Raw genomic sequence first — 19,728 nt, 5'->3', positions numbered from 1 at the left:
CTGGGTGAACAGGACAAATGCCCAAGAGACTGAGCCCTTGAGACGCTAAGACCGTGCGAGAAGCCTTACTGAGGCTCCCTACATGATCAGGAGCTGCACTTCTAGTTTCCGAAAACAGTTTAAGACCACAGGGAAGCCTCAGAACGCTTCCCCGGTTGATCTTAGCATTGTGCAAGGCACTATCACACTTGGTGAGTGTGGGGGGGGGGCAGCATTGTGTTATTTTCCAGTGCTAAGACACCCTGTCATTGCCACTGATGTTAGTATGCTATTGATGCTGTTTGGGAGCACAGAACACTATTCTTAATGATGATCAATATTCAAATTATAGGTTTCCAGTACAATCTTGTAGGTAATGGTATACCCAATACTACTATAAAGTTAACTCCTAAAACTGAACCTAGGACGAAAGCAGTGGTTTCCAAACTGTGAGCCATGGCTCACCGGTGAGTGGCAGAAACCAGTCAGGGGAGCCATGGAATCCTTGAAAAAAACCTGCCACACTATACAATGTATAAGATTGTAACCCTAATAGGGAGCTGTGGGAGACCCAGTAGGTCAAGGGAGCTACTGGTCAAAAAAATTTGGGAACCACTGGACTGTGGTAAGATTCAGGAACCAAGACTCACTGAACACTTCAGAGGAATAGGAAAGAACAGAAGTGATAAAGTTCATTCAGTAGTAAAGTTAGTGATATTTGTGGAGGTTGGACAGGCTCATTTTGTTTGCTAGTGTTCTACTTCTTATCTTGATCCACCTTGTTTGCAGGTGCAAAGCCTCTACTGTTGTAAGAAGTCCAGACTATACTACCCCAAATAACCAAAGATTATTTAACTTTTATGTTGACCTGAAAGTTGGGGGGGGGGGGACAGGACGGGACACGAGTTGTAAAGAGGATTACAGATTGCAGTTATTTTTTCGTATCTCCTCTTCAGTCTGCACATGCATGGTAGTCAGATATTGCTGGAGAGAACACATGTTTTTCTGAACCTCAAATAGTGACTTTGGTATGGTTATCTTTCGAGTAAGATACTAGAGTACTAGAAAGGAATTATCCTTCAAGTCTAGTTACTTTCAAGTCTAGGCTGCAGTGACCAGCCATGTCACACTGAAATGTCATACTTTTGCCAAATTAACCCAATGAAACGCAGCTGACATGTCTAACTCATAGAAATTATAGTCTATAAACCCAACTGAATCACCTCTATATATTATACTGAATCATTCCCTGCCAAAACAAAATTTATTAATGTCTTCTGTGCACTTTAATCTTGATAACAAGATGGGAAGAATTTATATATAATGGTTCATTAGGCAGATGAACTGTTACGTGAAAATCCTCTTTTTCCTTTTAAGTTGTGATTTTTTATATCTGGTTATGTTTCAAAAACATCATGCAGGCCGCATCTCCCCCAGCACATGTTTCCAAAGGCCCTGGTCAAGCCACAAGCACATGAATTACACAACCCCCATTTCCTTGCAGGTCAATGTATACATTGCATTGTTTCTATGCAAAGTGTCTCCTAATCCAGTCAAACCTCAACACACAGGACAATCAAGTCAAGTCAAGTTCATGGTAATCACATCCCCATCCCCCAGTCAAGGAATCTGGAAGAGTAAATTGTTTTCTCAATCACTGTAAATCGTTGCTTATTGTTGTCTATTGTGTAAGTTCTCCTAGCTAGCAAGCCATTAAGCTACATCCTGACTCCAAAGTCCAGTGGCAACAGGAAGCAAGCTACCCCCCTCCTCCAGGGTCAGCATGGCTGATAGCTGACTTCCGATCATCCTTTTCTGGCATGCTCCATGTGTCCCAGTGTGTGCAGTGAGCATGCGCATCCAGGAGGCCACATCCGGGTCATTTCAGGTCAGCAAAAACCCTTAAAAGAGAAAGGCTGCCATGTGCGCTCTCTCTCTCTGGCTGCCCCCCAAGGCACAGGTCCTCCATAGGACTCTTCCACCCCCCCCAACTGCTTCCCAGGACAGGTAACTATATCTTGCGCCTGGAATCTTTTCCCTTCTCCCCCACCTATTTCTCCCATTCTCTCCCCATCTTAGTTAGCAACTGGGTTATGCAGACCAGGGACCCCTAAAATCCTTCCCTACAACCTAACCTTTTCTGATTCCTTCTCGGATGCACCAAATACACAGCACATGCAACCACCATAAAGCTAGGTACACTAGACACAAGTACTAGAAACCTATACTTATCAATTCTCCATGTGCATTATGTTTACCTATATGTTTTATAATAAAAATATAATCGTTGATTGAAAGTTATCTTTCTCCCAGTCTCCTCTTTAAGCTAAACAATGGATTTTCTCTGCATTACGCTGTTTTGTTATCCAGCCTGAGACCCTTAAAACATAACAGCCCTTTTTGGTAACAGAACAGAATGAAATCTTCAATGAAAAATTAGTTCATTCAACAGAGATCACTAAAACCTATTGAACAGGATTGTTTTACAGCATTTTATTTAAAAATGAAGATGATACTGTACTCAAGGCCAAGTGTTCTACAACAAAGGAGACACCAAAGCCTTTCTCCATTTACTACTCAATCTTTCTTTTCTAGTAGAAGGTATCTGGAGTAAGACCACTAAGACAAATATGTTATGGGAAATGGTGGTCCTGGGATAAGTTAGTTCCAGGATGTTTAGGGCTTTACAGGTCCAGAATCTTAAATTGGACATAGAAGTAAACAGGAAGCCAATAAAATTACAATTAAAAGTTGTGTATTATTATTATTAACAGTATTTATATACCGCTTTTCAACTCAAAGTTCACAAAGCGGTTTACAGAGAAAAATCAAATAACTAAATGGCTCCCTGTCCCAAAAGGGCTCACAATCTAAAAAGATGCAAAAGAACACCAGCAGACAGCCACTAGAACAGACAGTGCTGGGGTGAGGTGGGCCAGTTACTCTCCCCCTGCTAAAAAAAGGAGCACCCACTTGAAAAAGTGCCTCTTACTCAGTTAGCAGGGGTACATTTCCAGCGTGCTATGCCTATTAGACCGACAACTGCATTCTGGGCCAGCTTTCAAACACTCTCCAAGGGTGGCTTCAACACATACAAGCTAGACAATAATTAGATCTGCAATAATAACTGAGGCTCAGCTGTAGTTGATAGAGTACTCTTGGTCATTATAGATATATTCAGGCAGAAGAACCTTGGGTTACAAACTAGGTCAAAATCACTATAACAATGTAAAGGTTAAGATTATACAGGAAGCAACATCATCTTCCATTGTGCTGGATTCAGCCTCAGACAATTCATACTCATTTAGTACAATGGTTTTGCTCTCTTGACACTGGGTTAAAACCAAGACAGATGTTGGTTCAGATAAAAAATAGCAAAAAAATAGTAAAGCAACAATTTGGGCAAACACAACACATTTACAGACGGTTCTTAGAGATAGAATAAAAGAGACAAGACACTGTAATGCACCACAGAATAGGCCAAGTGCTGAAGAAAAGCTGGAAAATCAATTAATGCCAGTATAATACATTGTCCAATTAATGCGAGTATCATACTTTCCATACATTCCCTGCCCAGTTCTGTAGATGCACAATGATATCAGAAGCCATCGCGGACTAATATGATCAATAGGTCAACATTCTTCCATTATTATTTGCTAGGTGAATAAAACTGTCTCAGTCCCAAAACCAGGGGAGAAGCTAGACTGGAAAATGTTCAAGAACTCACGTGTGCTTAAGACAGTACAGTGCCTTTACTATAAAGAAACATTGATACCTAAAAACTACCAAAAGAGGGTGAACAGGAGCACCTTTTGCTGAAGGAAAGTGTACCCCAACCCACTGTTGTAAGTGATTTAGTTCATGTGACTTTTGGATGTTGGAGAGTAGACAGGCACTCCTCATGACAAAGAACAACTGACCTGAGGTATCAGATATGGCCTGCTGACAAATACCATCTGGCCCTTGTGTTGGTAGGACAGATAGAGGAGCAAGTATGATGTAATATTCTGCAAACCCTGCCCGGCAGATTCAAAGTTCTTCTCAGGTATACAAGCCAGATGCGAAAAACTTAACCTGCACAATTGTCAAAATAACTTGATGTCAAACGCCATATCCCTCTAGTAAGTTTGTATATGAAATTCTGTATACAGATGTAACTATTTTGTATATAGTATTTTGTAAAAACAGGTTTAAGCTGGAATGTTGCATGCCTGGCCTACCTTCCAGACTGACAAGAAGGTGGAATGGCAGTTTGATTCTTTGGCAGACTTATACTCTTCCTACTGGACTTTGGAATCTAACACCCACAAAACAATTACATTTCAGATGCAGTTTTAAGAGTCCACAATTTAAATCTTACATAGGCATATGGGTAATGTGAAGTACATCAAATTTCAACATATTCAAATAACTATTTGCTGCTTGGTTGTATGCAACTTTTTAAGAAGAACATGATAGTAATGCAACTAACAAAATAAATTTAACACACATCTATGCTGATCAATCCTTTAAACAGTTAATTGTAGGATATATAATCCAACACTGTTCCATAAACCTGTGGAGAGAAAAAAAACTGTAGCACTCATGCTACCACTTACTTTGTTAACTGCCCTTTGTTTTTATTGTTGTCAACTCCATTGTATGTAACAGCAGCCAATTTTCTGCTTCGATAGTTCTCATAATGGACATTATTAGTGACGTCCTTCAGGTCTTGCATATGAGTTCTATTTAAAAAGAGGGGTTGTCAGCATCATTTTCCTCTTTGAACAATTAAATGTCAATCAAAAACAGTTTTAATAAGCAAGATGCCCAACATACAGCTTTAAATGTTTCAACTCTTGCATATGTGACTTTACTATTTACTGTAGTAAATAGCTAGTAAATTGTAGTACTATTTACCGTATTTATATGAAGATTCCAAAAATATTTGAAGGTTCTGAAATATCCTTATATCCAATGAGCTGGATAGCTTTATTTTGCAGAGGCGCCAAGATCTGTAGCTCTGCTGTCTCTTTTCAAGTTAATTATGCATACAGTTTGTGTCTTGGAATATGAAGGTATTCTATTCCCAGAACTCAAGGGATGCTGAAAACCCTGTTAAATGAAGTCAACTGAAAAACCAATGTACCTTTATGCGTTTTAAAAATTGCTTTGCCTACCCATGTAATGCTGAAGAGCAGCAGCAGATAGGCAATCAACAGCTTAGTTTAAGTTCACTCCAAGGTGAACTCCCTTCCTCCCCCCCCAGCACATGAAAGAATACAAAGTGGAGGTGATAATCATATCCGATTTGCATTCTTTTACACAAGTTGGAGGGGAAGGGAGGGGTCACTTGTCTTCCAGTAAACTGAAACAAAGCTGTTCTAAGCCCCTGAAGAGAGTTTGATTGCCTGTCTGCCACCACTCTCCTTCATTACACAGGTAAGCAAGGCTGAGTAAAGTTTTTCCTTTAATTTAAAGGGCCCTTCTCATCATACTGAGATAAAACTATGGGTGAAAAAATCTGTGGATTATTAGGTTATACCTGTATTTCCCAGATTTTCAGTTTGATCCTAAGCACATTTAATAGAAGACCACAATGTTTTCTTTCACAGAAAGTTTCCTTCATGCATCAAGGTAATTATATTTAGAAGGAGAATTGAAAACTATGATTTATTATTTGGAGTATAACATGTCTCAGGTCTTCAAATCAAAGTTCTGAAAATCCAATTTTTCTGGCCACCAATGGCCATACCAATTTCAAAACATCCAAAAGTTTTGAATAGCAACTTCCACAAATTACCAGAAGTAGCCTCCTACAATTATACAGAGCTTTGTTCTAGTAAAGTTTAATCATTCCACTACAATAGACTGGTTTCTATTCTACTAAATTTCAAGAAAGGAATGAGATGAGAGCTGGTGTAGCACAGCAGCTAAGAACACAAGCTTCCATGATTCAAATCTTGTCTTTCACCAAATCACTGGATGGTCTTGGACAAGTCAACCCCTTCCTAGGTATGATAAGGGGATGATAGTTACCTTATGGGATTGCTGTAAGAATACAAAAAGTATGTGTGAAGCACCCTCTCAGAAAGAGCAACATGAATGCTAAGTATTATGAGTAGATAATTAGCCATATTCATATTGATGGCCTAGTAGGTGGCTAAGTAGTATTCCAACATGCTCTTGCAGTTTTAAAGATGCTCATCATGTCATTGCAGAAGACTGGTTACAACAGCTACAATAACTATTTCTACTTTCATGGTAAAACAAACAGTATGCCATGAAACCAATTCTATAAATATTTTAATGTCACCTAATCATAAAGAAGGAAAGACCTCCAATATCTGGAACTAGAGTGTAACATTCTTTCCACTTAACTGCAAAGCTTTCTCCTTCCTATTTAACAAAAAAAAATCACTTTAAAAAAATCAATGTTGCACACTATTTGCTTACCTTATCAACATGTTCCTTAGAATTGTGAAGTCGCAATGTTCACCATTTTCAACTGTAGGAGGAAAAATGTAACATTTTTAGAAAGGCAAGAGATACCAATCAGAACATGGGGTGAGGAAGACATGTAAGCCAGCCTTCCATTTGTCATCAGTGCTACTAGCCTTGATAAAAGGAAGGAAAGGGTTGGAGACATAGCATGATAGCATTGTGAATTTTTTATTTTAACACACACATCTTTATCACTGTAAAAATGACTATCTATCTGAGTGACTATTGGCTGTCTTGAGCATGCAAAAGAAAAAGAAAATATAGCAGATATGTTCACCAAGAAGTCCACAGCACATTATAAAACTAGGGTAAATTCACACACCCATTTTTGTGGTCTCTAAATAATTTATCTTCAGTAACTTTGTGGTGACTTGCAAATTCCAACAAAGTGGCATGAATAGTTCAGCACAGATCTCCATGCTAACAATGCTCAATGAAAGCTTGGACAAAGTAATTCTAAAGTTTAGAAGAACATAATTTCTTGACAAATTTATAATTGAAGCAGAGGGCCCTAATAGTCCACTAGATCCCAGGCAAGTTATTTCTCCAGTGTACCAACTCTACATTTAAGGAATGCAACTGCTTGAAATTATTATATAAAGTATAAGAGTGTGGGCTTTATCTCCAAGATAAAGTTCTATTTTATTTCCACAAATGATCTGGTGAGGTTCTGATCGCAGCATTGACCATAACCATAACAATAACAACAACAACAACAATAACATTAACAGGTATTTAGATACTGCCTTTCTTGGTCGTCAGATTTCTCCTCAGACTTTAATTCAAGGTGGTTTACATAGGCAGGCTGTTCTAAATCCCCGTAAGGATTTTTACAATTGAAGAAAGGTTCTATCTTTCAAGAACCACAACATGGTTCTTTCAGATGGATCTTTCTGATCCGGTATCACATTCTGGCCTCCAGCTTCCTCCCACACAAGCTGACAAGCAGCTCCTTCATCTCTCATATGGAGGGCAGCCAAGACGCTTCTTCGCTCATGCCAAAGAGCAGGTGGAATAACTCAGCTCGGCTTGTCAGCTGCTTCAAGGTCTCACCATTCACGGTGCTGGTGGCCTTGAACTGGCGACCTTCGGATGTTATCTTCAGGCAAACAGAGGCTCTACCCTCTAGACCAGACCTCCTGCCCAGGAGGAGTAGTGCTGAACTTTAGAATACCACTACTGCTCTTCATACTACCTCAGATGATGCTTTGTAGGATAGGAGGGTCAAAACCCTTGCACCTATGTTGAAGTCTGCTTCCGCACCCACTGTCCTTTCATTCCATAGAATCTAAAATAGCTTCTCTGTTTAGGTAGGGAAGTCAGTACTGTAAGAACTTTAATAGTAAGAGGCTTGATATGTTACACAAAATTTGGAGTGTTTATTTTTCATAAGTTATGATAGAAGATCATTTTTTGAAAGGATCATAACGACCCAAAAATTGATTGATCAAGTTAAATGGTTCAAAAAAGTTAAATTTAAATGGTGATCAGAGCAATGAGAATTTCACTGAAATCTTCCAAACTGCCTCTCTAGGAAAATCCCATCATGCACATACCACATAAAATCCATTCACATTTTCATTATGTTGGGGGTGGAGTAATGGTTTGTAAGCTGGTCTTAAGAACTGGAAGATCCAGGTTGAAATCCTTACTCAGCCATGAAGCTTCCTGGGTGATCGGGGCCAGTCATACTCTCTCATCCTCACCTATCTCACAGGGTTGTTGTGAGGAAACAAGGAGGGAAAGGACCCTGAGCTTCTTGAATGAAGGGCACTATAAAAATGTGAAAAATTAGACTGTTCTATGGGGTTGTAACTATTCAGTTATATATGTCTGTCTACTCAAGTTGTGGTGTTTGAATACTGTATATAACATTAATCTTGCATTAGTAGATGATGCTCAGGCATGTATTAGAACAAAATTTTGATTGACATTAGCAATACAAGAAGACTATTTCCTGACCGATAACAGAGGAAGCAGTTTGGTTAACCAAAGTTATTCTTTTTCAACGGTAATTAACTGGAAACTATTTTCCAACTTGAGTGAGGCATGAGAAGCTGCTTAAACTAGTTTTTAAAACAGGCTATTGTAACAACCTAGATTATTCATTCATCAGAATGACAAGAATTCTGAAAAGATAAGAATTTATAATTGCATTTACTCTGTGCATTTTTGAACTAAACTAAACTGAATTACTGAAATTAAGAGCCTAGCAAACTGACAGTCTGTATAATGCAACTGTCTTAATACTTTTCCTATGTTATTGAAACATTTTGAAGAGAGGCATTTGGCCTGTTATTGATGTAGCAAATTTAGCTAGAACAGGGTGAACAGATTTTAAAGAATCTGAATAGCCAATAGAAAAGAATTAAGATTTGGTGTGCACTTTTCAGGCTACAATGGAAGTTGAACATGGAAACGCTTGTGTGTTTTGTTCTCAGATATCCAACTATAGTATCTTCTCTACTATACCTTAATGTGCAACATGAACACATCAGTAATCTTCGTCAACAGATGGAGTGCACTCCTTTTACATAAATTTTTATATTGTTTTCTGAAGTTTGCTTGTGACTTTCATTGCACTGTACCAGCTACAAGTCTAACATATGACAGATGGAAATTCTAGCCCATTCCTTAACTCTAAGCAACAACGCTGAGAAGCTAAACTAATCTCACCCTTCCTGGTCTGTCTGCTACAATAGCCTTGGTGACAAAATGGTAATGAGATGGCACAAAGACTGGGTCTTTCACCCATCCACTGTCCATTACTGAGACCACTGCAGTGGGTAGGGCAAGAAGCATTTCCCAAAACTTTGTCCTACAAACTTTACAGCCTTTAGCTCCTAGAAAAGGTAATGATGTTCCCTTGCTTCTCCAGCCACCAGTACATTAGGGATGAAGGAGTGGAGGGAGAAGAGGGGAAATGCTCTGCATTACCTCCTTTCTTGAATCTGGATCCTCACCACCAATTTTGAAACCACTAGTTAGAATGCATTTACAGGGGGAAAAAAAAAACTGCTCCAGATGATGCATTTCAAAACATGATAATACTCTGGTACTTTTAAGCTCAATTATGCACTTGTTAAATACACATTCAGTGCACTTACCTTCTGCAACGCCCCAAGGGTACTGCCTTCCTCTAACTCTCTTGCCATTGACTTCAATGATAGTATTGCTACCGACTACAGCAAGAGGCAAACGATCCTATAAGACAGGAGAGTACACCTTTTTTGTATAAGCTACTAACTGAAGTTTCTGAAAAATTTATTAGTCCAATGATACTTGATGAATTTTTGAAGATCACTTCTCTTCAGATACTTGTCCCTTAGGCTCCTGTCCCAAAGCTCCCTTAGCTTTGAAAAGAGTGCACCTTAACTTCCCAATTTCTAGGGACACATTTGACTCTCACTACAGGGATTCTGACAAAGGGAGATCAATTCAGCAACCAGAGTGTAGTAATCATTCTCTCTCCAAGTACTTCTGTATGGGCTACGGCCATATACAGTAGACATCTAGCTTCATATTGGAGCAGGGGTGCCGAAACCCTGGCCCGGGGGGGCACTTGTGGCCCTCAGAGGCTCCCAATCTGGCCCATGGGGAGCCCCCAGTCTCCAATGAGCCTCTGGCCCTCCGGAGACTTGCTGGAGCCCATGCTGGCCTGACACAACTGCTCTCAGTGTGAGGACAACTGTTTGACCTCTCGCCTGAGCTGTGGGATTTTGGCTTCCTCCACTACTTGCTGTTTCACGTCTGTGATGCAGCAATGGCAGCAAAGGAAAGGCTGGCCTTGCTTCGTGCCTTGAGCTACTGCAAGACCTTCATTCATTCATATAAGTTCTATCTCTAATATATTCAATTATGTAAATTTATTCAAATTTAAATGTAAATTCTTTTTTCCTGGCCCCCGTCACAGTGTCAGAGAGATGATGTGGCCCTCTTGCCAAAATGTTTGGACACCCCTGTATTGGAGCAATGACCACTTAGTTCTGATATTTGGTTTAAGTTCTTTGTACAATGATATCTGTCCCTGACATTTCCTCCTTTACCTAGGTGTGGCCTGAGCCCAAGGGCCACTTGAGAAAGGGTGCAAATGCTGCTCTACCTGCTGCTAGTCCACACTGCCTAGTTTGATATACCATCATTCAAATTCAGCATATCAGCCACAAGGGGGTGCCTTAGCCTCTCATCAGTACTTAAAATTAAAGAGCTTAAGTACTCAAAAACATTCATACATAGAAAAGGAATTGCAAAGGATTTAGTACTTTAAATATATTATACCTCATTAAGTTATGCGGCAATGTTTTAGACTAAATTCATACACAAGTTAGCACTTGATACCAGAAATCAAGTATGACAAATGTTTTCATATTCAGATTTAACTGATGTTTCATGTGTTGTATCATCATGCCTATGCCTTATGTCCCTTTATTTTCCACAACAACAACTACACAGCCACATAAATTTGTTGCAGAAATTGTGGCGACTTTAAAAAGGGATCAGACAAATTCATGGAGAACAGGTGCAAAAATGGATACTAGTCATGACTATGTGCTTCCTTGAAATCCAGCAGCAATCTCTCTCTGAATCAGTTGGGGGGAGCAACGGTGGGAGAAAAGTATGCCTTTCTCTCCTGCTTGTTGGCTTCCTAGAGGCAGCTGGTGGGCCACTGTGGGATGTTGGAATAGATGGGCCTCTGGCCTGATCCAGTTGGGCTTTTGTGTTCACAGCACAACTGCCATGGTTTCACGTTTGTAGTTGTACTGTTAGTGGGCTATACTGAAGTCTGACCTAACAGTCCCATCACTCCCAATCATACATGGAGAACTGGTGATAGATGTGTTACCCCAGTGTGTGTTACTAGTGATAGATGATGTACTTTGATCACTGCTTTTAAAATATTCAGATATAAAAAAATGTAAACCACCATTTCATAGTAGAAAACTAATTCTCCATTCAAAGTTATATTTTTCTATGCACTGCTTTTACATTTAAGGAACAATACAAAAGGAATTGAAAATGTCATTAAAATCTACATTCATCATTGCAGCCCTTGCTTAAAAACTTTCCTTGTCTACCTATTCCAAAATTTATTAGCAGTGAAGTTCTCGTCCCTATTGTAACAGTGCCTGATTCAAAGACAATACTTTTCCTTCAGAGAAGACTGCTGCTTAATGCAGCAGTTTCTGTAAGTGCTTTATTGTGCATGTGAATTTTCAAAGACTTCTCCAGTGGCTTTAATGGAGTATAGTGTTCTACTCAGGCATCCCTTTGTGCAGGAGTTCTCTCCAAAGTGAATGAGAAAGCACTGCCTGGAGTTCTATGTGCACAAAGTGTCAACAGCACTCTATTTGACAGGCAACTTACTGAACAATATATTTTGTACCTTTATCTTTTTGACCAGCTTATTTTCTTCTTCATCGTCTGTTTCTGGGAATTCATATATTTTAATTTTGTGCTCTTGGATTTCTTTCATTATCTGAAAATTAAGATATTGTTAACAGAACCCAACAGTGATTGAACATAATTTCAAAGCAGGTTGTTTCCTTCCTGCTTTCACCATACACAGACTATCAGTTGATGCTTGGAAGCAGAGAACCACAATGCTACATAAGATTAAGAACGTAATTTCTCCATTTCTCCATTCCAGATTTACCAAGAAAAGTAAAAGTAGATTTACTTTTGAAATCTACATAATAGAGTCCTAAATCATTTCCAGGAAAAATTGCACTTTTCAATATTGTTTCCTCACTAAAACAATCTTCAGAATTCAGCAAACCTCTTCCTCTGCCCTCTTGAGCTGTCAGCTTAGCAACAGTTGCTGTCACAGTATCTTAGAAACACTGGACTTGTTTCAACTCAAGTACAAAACTATTCGAGAAGTTACTTAAAAGCAGCAACTCCTTTTATGCAATACTATTTTCATGTTTTCAATATTAACATGGGAAGCATGTGTTTAAAATTACCAGTATTTTCAATACCTTACCTTCTGCTTTGACATGTTAGTTTGGTTTCATAGCAGGCACTATTACTGCCACTCTTTAGGTCTGGAATTAAAAGTGCAAACTGCATTTTGGGATGTGGAAGGAGGGGAGCGTGCAGTTCCATTTTGTGTCCATGAAGGGCATTTGACTAATGCTGACACTCTAAATACTCTCTAGTATGTTCCACTTAACAGACTACTCTAGGTAAATATGCTAAGGATTATGCTGTGAATTATCCTTTAGGTTTCCAACCTTTACTACAACCTTACCTCTGGAAACCACCACAAATCAAGTGCAAATAATTTTTCAACCACAATTACATTCCAAGTATACCACTCACTGAAAAGTAAACATTAAACCAGTGATTAAATATTACTATTGGCAAAAAACAGAAGTCTGACAATCTTAAACTTTAATGGCACCTCTCAAAATCTGGCAATCTTTCAAAACATGTTTTAGATTGATAATGTGACATTTTTCTAGTTGGTAATTAAGAGCACTCATTTTTAACTTACATGAAGAGAAGTAACATTCTCATTGTCAAGATAAGATCAGAGAACACATTTCCCTTGTCAGGAGTTGTATTACACCTCTTGTACTTTTTGTCCTCAGGGAAGACGAGAGCTCACCACCACCAAAAACATATGTTCCTGAAGAGCTATAAATTATTTCTCTTGCTTAAAACTACAACTCCAGGATTTAATCCTCAAAGTTCAGTAGCATGCAGAAATACACACACAACTTTCCATTCACCTGTTTTTTAAACTGTTGGCATTCTTCAGGTGTAAGCGTGTCTGCTTTGGCAATAAGAGGGATGATATTCACTTTTTCATGCAGGCGCTTCATAAACTCAATATCCAAAGGTTTAAGTCTAAAATGTAAAAGTATTGTGATTCAAATATTTCTTCCAAATAAAACTGCTAACAAAAATGCATTTAGAATTTCATGTTGTACCAGAAGGCACATGTGCACCAAACACATGTCACTGCGATGGTCCTTGTAAGAGCTAAGACAGTTTAAAAAACCAATCAGCAGTAACTGACCAGAAAGCAAGAGGGAACAACACTTAACTATCTGAAAGCAGTCTGCAATGTCGTGGCAAGTTATGTATGAGATATGTGCAAAAACTCCCAAACATGCTCAAAATGCCTTTGGGATCTCAATTGCAGGTGCAACAATATTGATGACAAAACCAAGCCTTTTTTGTGTGGCATTATGCTGTAAATCGTAACAGTGTTATTGTAACCTTACAGTGTTACAATAACACTGTAAGGCTGCAATCTTATCCTTACTTTCATGGGAGTAAGCCCCATTGACTATTATAGGACTTTGAGTAGACATGCATAGGAATGGGCTCCAAGACAAATATGTTTCATGGTCTTACTTGGGTTCAATGTCTGGACATTTTTGGACCAATTAACTTAAGGAAAAAGGGCTTCTCTTGCATGCAAATCAATTAGTTTTAGAAAACAGAAACAACCAAGTACCAGAAAGGCATATGAAACCCACCATTGCGCTGGCACAGCTTTTAATCAGAGTCTATTTACAGAGTACAGGCAAACCATCTCTTGCATACATGTAAAATCTTAGTACAACTTAAATATTAGCATCTCCGGAAGCATATTTTCCAGTTCTACTGTGTTCCAAAAGAACGTTGCACTAACTGGAAATAGCAGCTACTATTTCCAAGGGACATTTAAAACTACAGCATTGGCTGTACATTGGCTACAGCTAAAGTACAAATCCTAGAGTGGTTTGGGGATGGACTTCTAAAGGGCTTCCCTTTCTCACTGTATAATAATGCAGCTGCTGTAAGTTATACAAGTATGTATCAGAACCATGTCCCAAGCTAAAGGGACAGTAAAAGTTAAAAATTTAATTTTTAAGAGACCCAAATCAGAAATCCTAAGACAATCTGTATGCTCACGTCAAAAGGCATTCCACATGTTCTGTTTACTTCCAAATAGAGCATCCAAAGCCCTGCTCAAATCCTCAAGATATGCAACTGAGTTTCATCATTTGCTTTTGGACAACACTGGATGGAGGCCATCTGTCCACTAACTATTTATGCAGGGTCAGAAGCTTTTGTTAATAGGCTGCTGGTGGACAAAAGAGAAGCTAATTCATGTTAAAAAAAATTTTAAACATGTACATGCAACAGAAAACATCAGCGAGTAATTAGCACTTTGGGGTACAGTTTTAATGCAAGTTCTGCATATATGAGTTACAGATCTACATGAAGTAGCCTTCAACCTGCTCATTTATTGTGAAAGAAAAAGTCCAGAAAGCAGCTCATTTCCCTTCTTCATACTTCCTCTAATGCTCTTGAAGGAACAGGCGATTCTCTACTGAGAGAGCTCCCAGCAGCTCACTTGAAACAGGAAACTAGGATAAGGAAAACTCTTCTAAGTACTCCCCTTTTCCCTCCACTACAGTGTCTTGGGGATCCTTTCCATTTCCATGCTTAAGCCAGCATTTTTGAAGAGGCTTCATATCTCACCTTGACCAAATAAACCCTTATATAGGACTGGAGACACAGCTGAAAGTATGTTCAGGACTTTTGATTCTGCCTCCAACCAAGCATTTGAAAAAATTAGAATTCTGAGCCCAATTCAAACAGGCACCCAGAATTACAACTGCAGTCCTACGAAAATGCAGTCCCCATCTGGACTGCAGCTTTTTGTTCTTTGTACAGCTCCTTTTCTTGGTAGACCTGGGCACCAGGATGCTCTGGGAAGTCACATCTGTTATTCAGCATCCCAAAAGGCTTAGTGACAGGATGGTCAGGCAGATATGACTGCCTGGAGCATCCTGGTGCCCAGGTCTACCAAGAACAGGAGCTGCGTGGAGGCGGAACAAAATGATCCACACAGCGGGCAGACAGATCCGCCTGAACCCCAGATCCAGCCCAAGGGCCAGGTTTCAAGCAGCCCTGGTCTAATACACTTGTGTGTTCAAAAGGGCAAGTCCTCACTTTAAAATAAGATAAATATAAAAAACAAGACAAAGGGAAATTAAATGGCCTATAAAAATGTCAAGCATGTCAGGAAATTTTCTATATTAAATCTAAACCATTGCCATATTAAACTTGAGGTTAAGAAAAATAGAAAAGTCTTATTTAACAAAGTATAAATATTCATAATCTGTATGTGATTAAGCTATAATCTACTACAAGCTATAATCTACTACTGTTCTTTTTAAAAAGGGACAACTTCCAGTTAACCATTTGCCTGTATAGTCCTGGATTCACCAAGCATTGGCCTTCTTCAAACTCTGATCCTGATTCAGACCCTGGTTTAATTCAGACCCTGGTTTGGGAACTAGAAGCAAGATGGTTGACTACAGCTGAGTAGTCAATTCAGATGAGGCTTAGGAGGCTCTAAGGTCTAGAAATCTGTTATGAACCACTGATATAGATGAGGTTTATGAATTAAATAATCATTTTGGACTCCAAAAGTCACAACTAGGTCTAACCAAGATTTTTGAGCATGTGGTGTTAGCAATATTGAGATAAACATAGAAAGCTGGACTAAAAAAGAATGAAGCAATTTCCCCCATCAGTACTTCAGTGACCCCTCATGCGATCTTTACAGGCGCTGGTGTCTGAAAAGTTTAAATTAAACTTTGAGGCTATGTTTGGTTTAAACAAGGTGTATAAAATTCAAGTATGAAAGAGCAACACAAACGAGTACTTAAAATCTGACATGTGTATACTGGACTTTAGTAACCCATCTATTCAATCTGTGATAAACAATTTAACTATCATGTCTTTCATTGCCAATAACCATTGCCAGAAGATTTAGATAGTAATTTATCTATGATATTTCATCTATAACTAAAGATTTTTTTCCCCTCAACACAGACATTCTCACACTACCCAAATGTTAACACAACTAACACTGGATGTGAAATACTGAATCTCTAGTTTCCAAGTTCCAGGATGAAATGCAATGTAATGCCCCACCACCACCAAATAAGTCCTATTTCTGCCCAAGGTTGCATATACACAACAGAGACCAAATACTTGTGGGTTGGGCAGAAATGGATTAAGTCAGAGGTGAGTCAAAAGGGCAGGGGAAAAAAACTTCCGTATCTCTTACAATCCCGAGGTTTACATTGTTTCCTTCCTTTAATAAAAGGAGAATGAATTTATTTTTGGATAACTTGGGCACGTATCAAGTAAGTTACACCCAAGCAGATATAAGAACTACGCTATGCATTAGGAAGAGAGTATGCAATTTCCATTTCTTGCTACTCTGATTTAACGCAAGGTATCGCTGCTAGTGTTTCACAAAAAAACTAAGCCACACAGGAGATTAAACCCAATTTGCAACCCCTATGCTGAGACAAATTTGATCTAGTAGGTTGGATATCTAGGTTTTGAGTAGTTTTACTGATCAGAGAGGATCTTTTCCAGTGGCCGTTGTTGGTGTCTCGTCAATATATATATATATATTTTTAAGGCTGTGGGCCCTTTAGGAACAGGGAACCATTTATTGATTTATTTTACCATGTAAACCATTTTGAGACAAAAAGTAGAGTAAATAATAATAATACAAATCTCCTCCAACCACCACCTTTTTCTTTTGTCAAGGTTTCCCATTGTTCGATTTTGAGTTAGCCATGCTGGGAGCTTTGCTGGCTGACAAAAAAAAGGTACAAATGCTTTAAATAAAGAAATAAAGTTACAATTTCTACTGACCCATGTCCTGAAGGAGCAATGAAGTATAAGCAACACTGCACCCTGTTGTCTGGCATCTGTCGTCTGTTCACACGTGACTCTGCATTGAGATAATCTTCAAACTTACTGTCAATGTAGTCAATAACTGGCTGCCAGCTGGAATATGCAACAGCAAATTTTTAAGATCAGTCATTTTACAACTATTTTACTGCATCAAAGCAAGTTCTTCAGCATTATATGTTACCTGCACTTAAAAGGATTGTTTAGCCCCACAACAATTTGCCATCCCATGAGAATATCTAAGGAAGCCCTGTCATCTTGGGCAGTGCAGTTGGCAGAGGCTTGCATCAGGATAGTTTCTGCTAAGAATCCTAGCCTGCGGAACTTCCTCCCACAGAGATGCAGATGTTCACCCCCCCACTGATGTTTGCAGATGTTTAATTACTTTGTTTCAACAAGCCTTTCACTTATTTACTGTTGATCTGTTATGCTGTCCTGGACACTTTAGTTTGGCTCTGGATATTGAATCTGGCTGAGTTGGGGTTTTATTTATGAGCTGGCTTTGCTGTCTGAAGGCATCTTGTTATATTGTCTGTTTGGCTCTCTTTTTTTACTGTACTCTTTTTTACCCTTTTTGGGTTTTTCCATGCAGACAGAAAAACTATATCCTTCCTTTTTAAAAAATACTGATATAGTGTTTATAAGCATGATTAGTGGGGAATAAATGTTATTTTCATTTTTAAAACTTTAATTTTTCATGTGCAACTACTACTTTCAGAACTGTAGATAACGAGATTAAAGATCAGAAATGGCATTCAGTTTGTTTATTCATGCATGCAGTCAACAGGTGGAATTCATACAAAGGCATCTAATCTGTCACTCTCCTGTGGGCTGCACAGAAACTACCCCCAGGTGAACAGCCAAGTAGTTAAGATTACCAGCTTCTATCATCACACATATTGCTTTTCCTCACACTTTAACATAGGTGCTGCTAGACTGAAGAAAACATAATAATTTTAATTGCTGAATAGTGTTCATTCTCTCCTACCACCAAGACTTTAAAGTCATGACTCTTCCAAGTCATGAGTGAAAAAGCTGTGCTTTATTCCTTTCAGTAGAAATGTTAACAGCAGCAACTGTAATAAAAGTGGTCATGTGCACAGCTGAGACTAAAAGGTCAGACATGAGCAGTGGTGGTAGGAAGTTGCACCCAGTGGTGCAAATGGAGGGGAGAAAACATACGATATTTCTCCTAAAGTTAAAGTTATGGGGCAATTCAGAGTGAATTCTACATTCTAAAGGAGTTCTACATTCTAAATTCTACATTCTAAAGGAGTGACCTTGCTACCTCCAGCAACTGTTAGTAAGGCAGCAGATTGTTCACTAAACAATCTTCATAGAATAATCCATTGTAACTGTATTAATAAAATATTGAGATAACATGTAAATGTCCTTTATAGACTGTTGGACAACACTGAGCACATAAATAATTGTCGTCAGATTTTTGGCATTTTGTGCAGTGAACAGCCAAGCACTGTTTACTTCCTAGTTAATCAGAGAAAAACTGCGGATATTTTAACCACATTTGTAAAGCGATAGTTCTCCAGTGGTTCCAGGGCAACACAATATCTAGCATCTGGGAAGCTCCTCCCTCCTGGGCAGGCAGGGTCAGATGATCCAAGTCTTGCTGGAGAACCCCTCTCCCCAGGTTCTCCTGACTAACCTTGTAGATAGGAAACAGGGTCACCAACTTGCTCCAAGCACACTGACACCATTTTCCTTTCCCACTGCAGACTAAGCTTCAAGTGCCTGGATTGGCACCACTCTCCATGGGAGAGCTCTGACTTACCATGCTCAATGTGGTGAACCGACGACCAGAAGACCTCAGAAGTGTGGGTAAGACAAACATGTGCCACAAAGTGCAGGCAATTTTTTTTCCTCCTGCATGCAATGGGAAGGCTAGCAGTTGTGCCATAGCACCAGGTGGTGGCTGCAAAAAATGCCAGTGTGCATCATCTCCCCACCCCATGCGCAGGTGGCAAATGAACAGAGGCCAGGAGTAGAGACTATCTAAGGTAAACTCCATGTTCCACAAAACAGAGAAGATTGTATTACCATCATTCTGTCCCAGTTCTATGCACTGCATGGAGTAGGAATGGGACACTTTGAATGTCCATAAGGCTTCTACCTGACACATGCCAAACCAGATACATGCCAAACCAAACTATAGGTCAGAGGCCATGTTTCTCATACAAGTAGTCCATGATGGGGTCCAGAATGTCTCCCTCTACCATCTCCAGATGAACCAGTGAGGGTACTGCAGCAGCCTGCAAGACCCACTGGGGGTTGGTGGTGGCCCCTCAAGGGACACTGGTTCATTCACAATAAGGTGCAGCCACTTCCACTGCATAACAGACATCACTTGCCCTTGAAACTGTGTGTGTGGCCAACTACAATGCAAACCACACTTTTACAAAGCATTACAAAGTCAATGCATACAGCTCTGCTGCCTTTGGCAGGCATGTCTTGCATGGGGTGGCCACAGATGCCTCAGGGAAATCCATTCCCTTAATGGGGGCACTGCTTAGGTATATCCCAGATGCT

The 19,728-nt window shown here is 39.4% G+C and overlaps 1 protein-coding gene across 2 annotated transcripts in view; it reads right to left on the bottom strand.

Moving 5' to 3' along the window:
• The window catches only part of SEPTIN7 (septin 7), a 60,112-nt gene that overhangs the window by 12,243 nt on the left and 28,141 nt on the right, over window positions 1-19,728 (bottom strand). For both annotated transcript variants that reach the window (XM_066626989.1, XM_066626990.1), the window contains exons 4-9: window positions 17,146-17,280; window positions 13,197-13,314; window positions 11,846-11,938; window positions 9,570-9,666; window positions 6,415-6,466; window positions 4,578-4,703 (exon numbers count right to left, since the gene is read on the bottom strand). In XM_066626989.1, the coding sequence (XP_066483086.1) occupies window positions 4,578-4,703; window positions 6,415-6,466; window positions 9,570-9,666; window positions 11,846-11,938; window positions 13,197-13,314; window positions 17,146-17,280 (621 nt within the window). The remainder of the gene's footprint in view (window positions 1-4,577; window positions 4,704-6,414; window positions 6,467-9,569; window positions 9,667-11,845; window positions 11,939-13,196; window positions 13,315-17,145; window positions 17,281-19,728) is intronic.

This window comes from Tiliqua scincoides, chromosome 5, assembly GCF_035046505.1.
Source record: "Tiliqua scincoides isolate rTilSci1 chromosome 5, rTilSci1.hap2, whole genome shotgun sequence".
NCBI classification, from domain to species: domain Eukaryota; kingdom Metazoa; phylum Chordata; class Lepidosauria; order Squamata; family Scincidae; genus Tiliqua; species Tiliqua scincoides.
Note: the sequence above shows the minus strand (reverse complement) of the source record. Positions and strands in the feature narration are given on the sequence as shown.